The sequence below is a fragment of the Bufo gargarizans genome, chromosome 1 (assembly GCF_014858855.1).
Source record: "Bufo gargarizans isolate SCDJY-AF-19 chromosome 1, ASM1485885v1, whole genome shotgun sequence".
Lineage (NCBI taxonomy): Eukaryota > Metazoa > Chordata > Amphibia > Anura > Bufonidae > Bufo > Bufo gargarizans.
Window position 1 is genome coordinate 265,086,641 of NC_058080.1, and position 12,720 is coordinate 265,099,360.

Genomic DNA, 12,720 nt, shown 5'->3' on the forward strand with positions numbered 1-12,720 from the left:
CAGCATACAAAGGCTCCTAAGGTGACCAGTTTCTGCCCATAAGGCCATGCCTGTTCATGCATCATTGCAAGGCTATTACCGTATTTGTCACCCTAAAAGACCCATAAGACGCCCCTAGTTTTTAGAGGAGGACAATAAGAAGAAAATATTTTTCATTAGACCTCAGGTCAGACCAGCAATCAGACCCCCAATGTTAATCAGACCTCAGATCACAGCTCCAATCAGATCCCCAATGTTAATAAGATCCCAATAAGACCTCAGATCAAACCTCGGCTCACACCCAAAAGTGAATGACCCCCAATCAGATATGAGCCCCAATATAAATAAGACACCATTCAGTCCTAAGACCAAACCCCCAGTCTCAAATCAGCCCCACTTGCCTCTTTTGATCAGCCCAAAGTCTCATATCAGCCCCCATTGCCTCTTTATCAGCCCCATATTGCCTCAGATGAAAAATAAACAAATAATCACTTACCTTTCCTGCTCCTGGACACCGCTGCTCCTCACCGCTCGCACTCTGGCTTCCTCCTGCTGTCAGCTGTGCTGTGAACTGGCCTGCATAGCGTGAGGTCACAGAGCGTCTTCACGCTGTGCGCAGCCTTCACAGCCGACAGCCGAGGACCAGGAAGCTGTGAGTACAGAGTACGCTTCCATAATGGAATGGTTCATTAGTATTCGCCCCATAAAACGCAGGGGGGAATAAAATGCGTCTTATGGGGCGAAAAATACAGTAAGTTGCCTGCCTGTTAGTGTGTCACTGCTGGACTATTAGGCTTTGGAATAACATGAATTCCAAAGTTTTATACAAGTGCTCAAAGGATTGCAGCTTCATGTCTCCTACGAGGGGGGATTATGTGGAATAAAATTTTATAAAAAATTAATCGGTCAAAAAAATAATAAAATAAACATCTTTTTTATTAAAATTATTTTTTATTTGTTCACCATAAAAAAGCATATCGTTTTTACTGGCACAATTATAATGACTTGTAGAATACAATAAAATTATTATTTGTAGTGAACAAGCGCATTGAGTAATAAAATAAAAAAAAATTGTGGTGGATTAGCTATTTTTCTCTTCTTCATCCTGAATTTTTTTTTCTTTTAAATGAATCAATAAATTATATATGCCACAAAATGGCACATATCTGTGTCTACTGCATGTTTTTAACAGCAGCTGGAATAAAGTTTACATCTTGAACACTTGAGTTGGACGTGACAAAGTTTTTTTGGAGGTTTTACCCAAGTGCAAACCAGGTACTACATCCGTGCTCGTGGCAAGAGGACACAGGTGAGAGCTGCCTTCTTCTATTTTGTTACATGCAACAAAATGGAAGAAAAGAACGTTCAGCAGCTCTCACCTGCCCCACCTTCACCTGTGAGCACGGAGGACCCGTGTCAGGCCCGGGTAAAGTATTGCAATATGGTTGAAGAAATCCAGCTCCACTTCGGTAAGGGAAAAAATTATTTTGCTTGCGGTAAAATCACATCCAGTTACAGTTACAAAGTCGTTGTCCACATGTTTCGGGCTACTGAAGACTATTCGCGCCCTTACTCATGACACAATACAACATTAAAAAGTGGCAGTACCTGTTTTCACTGATTGTGGTCACATGACTGCAGGCGCCCTCTAAAACATGCCACACCTATGAAAAAGACTTCTCATGAGAAAAAAAACACACACAATGAACAGAAAAAGCCTATACAAAAATGCACAACATATGCACTGGCTATAGGAAACAAAATTAAAGGAGAGAGTTTTTTGAGCTTTTTAACTTTTTTTTTTTTTTCTCCCAAAGAAGATATAATAAAAGCTGAACCATAAACCATAATACACGTACCCCAAAATGGTGCCACTGGAAAATACAATTTGCTCATCAGAAAACTAGCTCCATACAAGAACATCTATGAAAAAACTAAAAAGTTATGGCTCATTGACTGGAGTGCAATGATGAAAATACAAAAATATTTACTTGGTCATTAAATGACAAACAGACCAGGTATGCCTAGTCATTAAAGAGCATCTGAGTCAGGGCTCATGCACACGGCCGTATGGAATGCCAGCTTTCAAACAATACAAAGCCCATATCCCTAGCTGACACCAAACCAAGATATGAGCAGCTAAAGCAGCCACCCCCTTCCCCCTTCAGTCTGGAGGAGGAGGGGGAGCAGTTGCAGAGCTGACAGCCTGCAGGGGAAAGGACTGACAGCAGGCCTCTGCTGTATCAGTCAGCATCACTGTAAAAGCCAATGCCGGCGGATTAACCCCTATCAAAACTGATCGCGGCATATAAGAGTATCATAGAGGGAGAGGGCTCCCTCTGCCTCTACATCTGCCCTCTGGGCTGCAGTGTCAGGGGGCCGATGCCTGCCATGGCAACCCCAGGCCTTGCAAAGGCCTCGGGTCTGCCATACATGGAAGCCGGTGAGACCCAGCCCCCAGGCTGTCTTGTACTACATTGAAACAGGGATTAGACCCTGAAATGTTGAAGTTCCTGTACTGGGACAAAAATAAACAGTGAAAAAACAGTAAAATAAAGTGTTTTATAAAAATAACAAAAATAAAACTTTTCTGTAAAAAAAAGTGCCCCTTTCTCTTCATCTTCAGATAATGAAATGTTTTTGGGAATATATATATAATAAACGAATATTTAAGCATTTTCATTTTCTTAATTCCCAGGGAACCCCATCAAGCTGCAGAGGGGACATGGCTACTGTGTGGTATAGGGATCAGCAGTTAGTGGCAAAAGCTGTTTGGCTATGTTGGCTCCGACCTACTGTGCTAGGGGCCCACGACCTGCTACATCCCTTTTCTTTACCCCTTCCATTTGGTGCAAGTACACCATTTGCCATATGGCAGGGATGCTCAACCTGTGGCCCTCCAGCTGTTGTAAAACTACAACTCCCACCATGCCCTGCTGCAGGCTGATAGCTGTATACTGTCTAGGAATGCTGGGAGTTGTAGTTTTGCAACAGCTGGAGTGCCGCAGGTTGAGCATGCCTGTCATATGGTTATGCGTACATCTCTTAAAGACAACCTGTCACCACAAAATGCAGTGCAATCTTCAGGAAGCATTTTATAGAGCAGGAGAAGCTGAGCAGATATACACATAGAGATATATAGTTTTATGGGAAAAGATTCAATAAAACTTGCCATTTATCCTTTTAAATCTCTTCTCTTTCTGACTTTAGTTGTACATGGGGAGTTGTATAGTGATTGATAGCATTCTCAGTGTGTTTATTAGACAGAGCTAGCTGTCAGTCACTGATAGTTGTACACAGGGGAGGTGTTATCAGTGATTGATAGCATTCTCTATGTATACATATATAGCTGCCAGCCGCTGACAGTTGTAAACAGGGGAGTTGTTAACAGTAATTGATAGCATTCGCTGTGTAAATATGTATACATAGATAGCTGTCAGTCACTGATACTTGTACACAGGGGAGGTGTTATAAGTGATTGATAGCATTCTCTGTGTATGTGTGTATAGACAGACATAGCTGTCAGTCACTGATAGTTGTACACAGGGGAGGTGTTATCAGTAATTGATAGCATTCTATGTGTACTTGTGTATACATAGATAGCTGTCAGTCACTGACAGTTGTACATGGGGGAGGTGTTATCAGTGATTAATAGCATTCTCTATGTAAGTATGTATACATATATAGCTGCCAACCGCTGACAGTTGAAAACAGGGCAGTGGTTAACAGTAATTGATAGCATTCGCTGTGTAAATGTGTATACATAGATAGCTGTCAGTCACTGATTGTTGTACATGGGGAGGTATTATCAGTGATTGATAATATTCTCTGTGTATATGTGTATACATAGATAGCTCTCAGTCACTGATAGTTGTACAAGGGGAAGGTGTTATCAGTGATTTAAAGCATTCTCTGTGTAAGTGTGTATACAGACATTGCTGACAGTCACTGATAGTTGTACACGGGGGAGGTGTTATCAGTGATTGATAGCCTTCTCTGTATATGTTGTATGCAGAAATATGTGTCAGTCACTAATAACACCTCCTCCATGTACATCTAAAATCAGAAAGAGCAGAGATTTAAATGAATAAATTGCACATTTTCCTTTCCCAATAAACTATATATCAATCTGCTCAGCTTCTTCTGCCCTGTAACATGCTGTATATTGCATTGTATTTTGTGTTGGTGGGTTCTCTTTAATACATTTGTCATATCTTGTGCACTACAAAGTAATTTCTATTCCACTTAGATTCTAGGAAAGCTACTGTACAGTATGGCTGCCATTTGCACAAAAATTAACGACTTCTGTACACCAGAAAACTTTTTAAATGTGCCCCACCATGTTGCAAAATGATTTATCAAGTGTCCTTGATGTATATCATGTAGTTGTGAACCTCCTCCAAACAGATACAAAATATAAAACCTCTAAATATAAATAATACTGTCATACCATGACCAATTAAAAGCATCATATACTAGCCAGGTAACTATATTATTAATCATGGGGAGTTTGAACAACAGTTAAATCCAACAAGTCACAGTTGAAGTATTCTTTAAATGCATCCGTTTGCTGCCCCCTTTTTTTCCCCATTAGTCACCTTTGGCTTTGCTTTTTCATAGCACATTGCCAATGTGAAAATGATGGATTTTACCCCATGATAGGTACTGTGCAATGTGCCCCCAGTCCATCAGATCTTAAAAAATACTTATTGAGCCTCCCTGAAATTTGATTCTGCATCCAATTTATATATTTCAAACGTATCAGACAGAAAACAGATAACTATAATGCTTAGGTACAATATGTAGGCCGACAGAGAACGTAATGGCAGAAAGCGGTGCTAGTGTGGCAGAGGTATGGAGGATACTGCGATTAATTAAAGTGAGGCAGCTGTAACTGTGTACACAAAGCATTGATTTGAAAGCCATGTTAAATAGAGCAGCAGGATATTGGTTATTTCTGGTTCTGCAAAATTCCCAGGCATTTGTGAACTTTCAGAAAACTGTCCCTGTGTGATCCCACAGCATATACTGTTTAGATTGTTCACTATGAGCATTTGCATGCTACGGTAGATACACTTTTATTATTTATAGAACTAAAGATGAATTTTGAATTCCAATTTACAGTGAATAAGGTGGGAACTTCCATGTCATCTTCTAGGTCAACATACATTTTATGAGAATTTTTAAGCGCTGTGATGCAATTAATTGGCCACCAGGGAAATCAAGATGATAAATTTTAATTTAATAAAATGGATTTTTCAATGCACTAAACAAATACAGATGAGGTCCAAAAGACTCAACAGATCTGCTGACAGATGGGTACCTCTGGATACAGGGGCGGACATAGAAACCAATTGGGCCCCATGGCAAGAATCTGAATTGGGCCCCCTTGTGAGTGACCCATAGCACCCCTTATGGTATGTGCACATCTGCTGCAGAGGCTCCAGCAGAAGCCTCCGTTGCAGATTCTGGCAAAAACAAAGGGCAAAACATTGCTGCATGCCGGATCTCGAATGACCCCATGATTGTGCCAGCAGTGGTTGGCATATGCTGGATCTGGCAATTCTGGAATTTTGCCGGTATGCTGGAACAGAATACCGAAATCTGATCGCAAGTTATTACCTAGCCTTGTCACCCTTCCCCATGGACTATGCCCGCTGCTGCTACTTTTTATATTGTGTGACATCCTTCCCCCATGGACTGTGCCTGCTCCTGCTTCACCTCCCCCCCAATGCTGACTGCCCAGGGGCAGATCTTCACCAAGGTGGACTGGAGTCTGGACTGGTGACGCTGCTGGATCAGGTCAGGTCCGGACTGGTCAGTCAGGTAACAGTACGACACGTGCTGGCAGAGGAATAGGAGAGGGACATTTTACAAAGTGCAGACAGAGAAAACTAAAGGATTTAATCCACTCACAACTTATGTTTCTCTGACTGATGCAGAACCTCCTAATACACACCTCAGCTGCTGCAGAACTTCATAATACACACATCAACTGCTGCAGAACTTCATAGTACACACTTTAGCTGCTGCATAATCTACTAATACACACCTCAGCTGTTGCAGAACCTCCTAATACACACATCGGCTGCTGCAGAACCTCCTAATACACACCTCAGCCGCTGCAGAACATCATAATACACACCTCGGCTGCCGAACATCATAATACACACCATAGCTGCTGTAGAACTTCCTAATACATACCACAGCTGCTGCAGAACCTTCTAATACACACCTCAGCTGTTTCAGAACCTTATAATACACACATCAGCTGCTGCAGAACCTTCTAATACACACCTCAGCTGTTTCAGAACCTTATAATACACACATCAGCTGCTGCAGAACCTTCTAATACACACCTCAGCTGTTGCAGAACCTTATAATACACATCAGCTGCTGCAGAACCTCCTAATACACACCTCAGCTGTTGCAGAACCTCCTAATACACACCTGTTGCAGAACCTTATAATACATAGAGATGTCCCGAACTATTCGCCAGCGAACATCGCTTGTTCGCGTTCGCTGCGGCGGGCGAACATATGCGATGTTCGGTCCACCTCCTATTTGTCATCATTGAGCAAACTTTGACCCTGTACCTCACAGTCAGCAGACACATTCCAGCCAATCAGCAGCATACCCTCCCTCCTAGACCCTTCCACCTCCTATCAAAAAGCAAGGACAGCATCCATCTTAGATTCATTCTGAAGCTGCAGTGTTAGTGAGAGCAGGGAGAGTGCAGCTGCTGCTGATTTAATAGGGAAATCGTTAGCTAGGCCAGTGTTCTGTGTCCACTCCAGTCCTCAAAGACTCATCTGCTGTAAGGACAGCGTCCTGACAGCACCCCAAAAAGCCCTTTTAAGGGCTAGTACATCAGTCTGCTTTATTTTTTTCTCTGTTATATAATTGCAGTTGCCTGCCAGCGTGTGTCAGGCCCACAGAGTGTACTGTGCCCACTGCCAGTGCCCACCACTCATATCTGGTGGCACAGTAGCTTGCATTTAAAACAGTAAAAAAAAATTCTCTGTAATATAATTGCAGTTGCCTGCCAGCGTGTGTCAGGCCCACAGAGTGTACTGTGCCCACTGCCAGTGCCCACCACTCATATGTGGTGGCACAGTAGCTTGCATTTAAAACAGTAAAACAATTTTTTCTCTGTAATATAATTGCAGTTGCCTGCCAGCGTGTGTCAGGCCCACAGAGTGTACTGTGCCCACTGCCAGTGCCCACCACTCATATCTGGTGGCACAGTAGCTTGCAGATAAAACAGTAAAACAATTTTTTCTCTGTAATATAATTGCAGTTGCCTGCCAGCGTGTGTCAGGCCCACAGAGTGTACTGTGCCCACTGCCAGTGCCCACCACACATATCTGGTGGCACAGTAGCTTGCAGATAAAACAGTAAAACAATTTTTTCTCTGAAATATAATTGCAGTTGCCTGCCAGCGTGTGTCAGGCCCACAGAGTGTACTGTGCCCACTGCCAGTGCCCACCACTCATATCTGGTGGCACAGTAGCTTGCAGATAAAACACTAAAACAATATTTTCTCTGTAATATAATTGCAGTTGCCTGCCAGTGTGTGTCAGGCCCACAGAGTGTACTGTGCCCACTGCCAGTGCCCACCACTCATATCTAGTGGCACAGTAGCTTGCAGATAAAACAGTAAAACAATATTTTCTCTGTAATATAATTGCAGTTGCCTGCCAGCATGTGTCAGGCCCACAGAGTGTACTGTGCTCACTGCCAGTGCCCACCACTCATATCTGGTGGCACAGTAGCTTGCACGCATAGTACCACTAATAAAAAAAAATGACAGGCAGAGGCAGGCCACCCCGCAGGGGCCGTCGTGGTCGTGGTGCTGTGATTTCCTTTGGCCCTAGAATAATGTCCAGTGTTCAGAGGCCACGTACCCTGAACTCGAAAAGTTCTGAGGACATAGTTGACTGGCTTACACAGGACACCCAATCTTCTACAGCTTCCGCTCGGAACCTTGACGCACCATCCTCCTCCAGCTCAGCTTCGGGCACCTCTCAAGTTACCACTCGCCCGCCTGCCGCCACCACCAACACTAGCACCACAGCTGCTTCACTTGATCTGTCAGAGGAGTTATTTACACATCAGTTGGAAGAAATGAGTGATGCGCAACCATTATTGCCAGAGGATGTAGATAACAGGGATATGTCTCAGTCAGGCAGCATTACACACATGGACGTACGGTGTGATGATGATGATGTTGTACCCGCTGCTGCTTCCTTTGCTGAGTTACAAGTGAAGCGGTTGATGATGACGATGTGTCCGTGGATGTGACGTGGGTGCCCGCTCGAAGAGAAGAAGAACAGGGGGCAAGTTTAGATGGGGAGACAGAGAGGAGGAGGAGACGAGTTGGAAGCAGGGGGAGGTCGTCGCAAGGAGCTAGTGGCACAGTCAGACAGCATGTATCGGCACCCGGGGTCAGCCAGACAGCACACCAATCAACGCATACTGTTGCCACCACCAGAATGCCGCCATTGCAAAGCTCAGCAGTGTGGCATTTTTTGTGTGTGTTTGCCTCTGATAAAAGCGATGCCATTTTCAACCTGTGCCAAAAGAAACTGAGTCGTGGGAAGTCCAACACCCACCTAGGTACAACTGCTTTGCAAAGGCACATGATCTTACATCACAAACGCCTATGGGATCAACACATGATGACGAGTACAAGCAGCACACAAACTCAAAGCCACCATCCTCCTCCTGGTCCAGCATCTTCAGCCACATCAACCACTGCTGTCCTCTTTGCCCCCTCTCAACCACCCGCCACTCCACCTCTCACCTTCAGAAGTTCCTGCTCATCTGCCCACAGTCAGGTGTCTGTCAAGGAAATGTTTGAGCATAAGAAGCCAATGTCACCCCCTTGCCCAGCGTCTGACAGCTGGCTTGTCAGAACTCTTAGCTCGCCAGCTTTTACCATACAAGCTGGTAGAGTCTGACGCCTTCAAAAAATTTGTAGCTATTGGGACACCGCAGTGGAAGGTACCCGGACGAATTTTTTTTTTCACAAAAGGCAATCCCCAACCTGTTCTCTATTGTGGAAAAGGAAGTCATGGCATGTCTGGCACACAGTGTTGGGGCAAGGGTCCATCTGACCACTGATACCTGGTCTGCAAAGCACGGTCAGGGCAGGTATATCACGTACACTGCGCATTGGGTAAACCTGCTGACGGCTGCCAAGCATGGAATGCGTGGCTCTGCAGAGGAGTTGGTGACACCGCCACGACTTGCAGGCAGGCCTGCTGCCAACTCCTCTACTCCTCCTACTCCATCATCTTCGCTAACCTCCTCGGCTGAGTCCTCTCCTGCTGCTGCGTCTTGCTCCACATCAACTGCACCCCCTCCCCCCCAGCTCCCCAGGGGCTATTCCACATCCCGGATATGGACAGTGTCACACCGTCTTGGGGTTGACTTGCCTGAAAGCAGAGAGTCACACCGGACCAGCACTCCTGTCCGCCCTGAACGCACAGGTGGATCAGTGGCTGACTCCGCACCAACTGGAGATCGGCAAAGTGGTGTGTGACAACGGAAGCAATTTGTTGGCGGCATTGAATTTGGGCAAGTTGACACATGTGCCGTGCATGGCACATGTGTTGAATCTGATCGTACAACGCTTTGTGCATAAGTACCCAGGCTTACAGGACGTCCTCAAGCAGGCCAGCAAGGTGTGTGGCCATTTCAGGCGCTCCTACATGGCCATGGCGTACTTTTCAGATATTCAGCTGCGAAACAACATGCCAGTGAGGTGCTTGATTTGCGACAGCCCGACACGTTGGAATTCAACACTCCTAATGTTCGACCGCCTGCTCCAACAAGAAAAAGCCGTCAACGAGTATTTGTATGACCGGGGTGCTAGGACAGCCTCTGCGGAGCTGGGTATTTTTTTGCCTCGTTACTGGACACTCATGCGCAATGCCTGTAGGATCATGCGTCCTTTTGACGAGGTGACAAACCTAGTCAGTCGCACCGAAGGCACCATCAGCGACATCATCCCATTTGTTTTCTTCCTGGAGCGTGCTCTGTGAACAGTGCTGGATCAGGCCTTAGATGAGCGTGAAGAGGAAAGAGTTGTGGTCACCATCACCACCAGAAACAGCCTTATCAGCATCGCTTGCTGGACCTGCGGCAACGCTGGAAGAGGAGTCTGAGGAAGAGGAGTCAGAGGAGGAATGTGGCTTTGAGGAGGAGGAAGACCAACCACAGCAGGCATCCCAGGGTGCTCGTTGTCACCTATCTGGTACCCGTGGTGTTGTACGTGGCTGGGGGGAAGAACAGACCTTCAGTGAGATCAGTGAGGACGAGGAACGGGACATGAGTAGCTCGGCATCCAACCTTGTGCAAATGGGGTCTTTCATGCTGTCATGCCTGTTGAGGGACCCTCGTATAAAAAGGCTGAAGGAGAAAGACCTGTACTGGGTGGCCACGCTACTAGACCCCCGGTATAAGCAGAAAGTGGCTGAAATGTTACCGAATTACCGGAAGTCGGAAAGGATGCAGCAGTTCCAAAACAAGTTAAAAAGTATGCTTTACACAGCGTATAAGGGTGATGTCACAGCACAACGGGAATCTAACAGGGGAAGAGGTGAAAGTAATCCTCCTCCTACCACGACCACGCCGGCAAGGACAGGACGCTTTACAGACGTGTTGTTGATGGAGGACATGCAGAGCTTTTTAAGTCCTACGCATCGCCACAGCCCTTCGGGGTCCACCCTCAGAGAACGACTCGACCGACAGGTAGCAGACTACCTCGCCTTAACTGCAGATATCGACACTCTGAGGAGCGATGAACCCCTTGACTACTGGGTGTGCAGGCTTGACCTGTGGCCTGAGCTATCCCAATTTGCGATAGAACTTCTGGCCTGCCCCGCTTCAAGTGTCCTGTCAGAAAGGACCTTCAGCGCAGCAGGAGGTATTGTCACTGAGAAGAGAAGTCGCCTAGGTCAAAAAAGTCTAGATTACCTCACCTTTATTAAGATGAATGAGGCATGGATCCCGAAGGGACTGACAGTGGGCGATACATTTGACTAAAAAAGGCCTGATGAGATGCCTTGGGCTAAAAATGGTCCACACGCTGCTGTATTTAATCTCCGGATGACTTGCGTGACTTTTCCGCCACCAACTAGGGTTCAAGCCGCAATGCTTTAGTGCACTTTCTGCCTGGAAAACATCAATACCTAATTTTTCAGGCATGTGTACATGCCTAATTTTTCTGGCCTCTGGTGCTGCACTGTGGCTGCAAAAACAAAAAAAAGGCACATACATGTGTCAATTCCCCTTTGTGATCGTTACCTTGTTGTGGTGAAGGGGCTTGCATATCACAATGAAGCGATCACCTCTATGAGTGTGTTGGCAATGGCAATGTTGGCACACCCCAGATGATAAGGTCGTTGCTTCATTGTGAACAGACCAAAAGCGATCGGCTAGATAATTTTGCATAGAAAAAACATTCATTTTCTTTGTGATCATCTAAGGTGATCATTAAAGCCTACTAGGCCAACAATGGGCCCACACTGCAGAATCATTGTTTTCTGGGTCACTTAACTGTCACTGAACTACCTCAGCACGACCATAGGCTTTGAAAAACCGCCATCGCCTGCAATCTCCCAAACGTGAGCACAAGCTCAGTTATCACTACACCAAGATTGACGCATAGAGGAATAAAATTTATGTCATGAGTGTGTCAACTATTGACAACTTTGCGGTTGTCTAAAATCTATTCGATACACGTCCCCTGATAGGGACGTAACAGGGATTAAACTGATAGGAATAGTACTACTTAACATACCACTCAGATCGGGTAGCACAGTACATTGCACGGCACACGCGCAGTGCCCCAAATTGGAAGTAAGAGGACCAACCAAGCATCTTTTTCCATCTCCCGGTTCCTAAAATCTATTCCATACATCGGCCCCTGATAGGGGACGTAACAGGGATTAAACTGATAGGAATAGTATCACTTAACATACCACTCAGATCGGGTAGCACAGTACATTGCACGGCGCACGCGCAGTGCCCCGAATTGGAAGTAAAAGGACCGACCAAGCATCTTTTTCTATCTCCCGATTCCTAAAATCTATTCCATACACTGGCCCATGATAAGGGACAAAACAGAGATTAAACTGGTAAGAACAGATTTTTTTTAATAAAAAAAAAGAGGACAGCCTCTGCGGAGCTGTTTTTTTTTTTCTGGCCGTGTTACTTAACGCTCATGCACAATGGCTGTAGGCTTATGCGTCCTTTTGTGGAGGTGACAAACCTGGTCAGTCAAACCCAAGGCAACATCATCGACCTCATCCCATATGCATTTTTTCTGGAGCGTGCCCTGTGAAGAGTGCTGGATCAGGCCGTAGATGAGCATGAAGAGGAACAGTTCTGGTCACCATCACCACCAGAAGCAGCCTTGTCGTCGTCGATTGCTGGACCTGCGGCAACGCAGAGAGAGGAGTCTGAAGAAGAGGAGTCAGAGGAGGAAGGTGGCTTTGAGGAGGTGGAAGACCAACCACAGCAGGCGTCCCAGGGGGCTTGTTGTCACCTTTCGGGGACCCTTGGTGTTGTACGTGGCTGGGTGGAGGAAGAGACCTTCAATGACGTCAGTGAGGACAAGGAACGGGACATGGCTAGCTTGGTATCCAACCTTGTGTAAATGGGGAGTTTGCGGTTGTGCAAATGAACTGTTTGCGTTTTTTTGCGGTGCGTTAAACGGATAGTTTGGTCTGT

General features: G+C 45.7%; 1 protein-coding gene across 1 annotated transcript in view; it reads left to right on the forward strand.

Moving 5' to 3' along the window:
- The first annotated feature begins 1,327 nt into the window (after window positions 1-1,327).
- Window positions 1,328-12,720, forward strand: part of LOC122926305 (cubilin-like) — a 142,631-nt gene continuing 131,238 nt past the window's right edge. Inside the window, exon 1 of the mRNA XM_044277679.1 lies at window positions 1,328-1,448. Coding sequence (XP_044133614.1) covers window positions 1,328-1,448 — 121 coding nt within the window. The remainder of the gene's footprint in view (window positions 1,449-12,720) is intronic.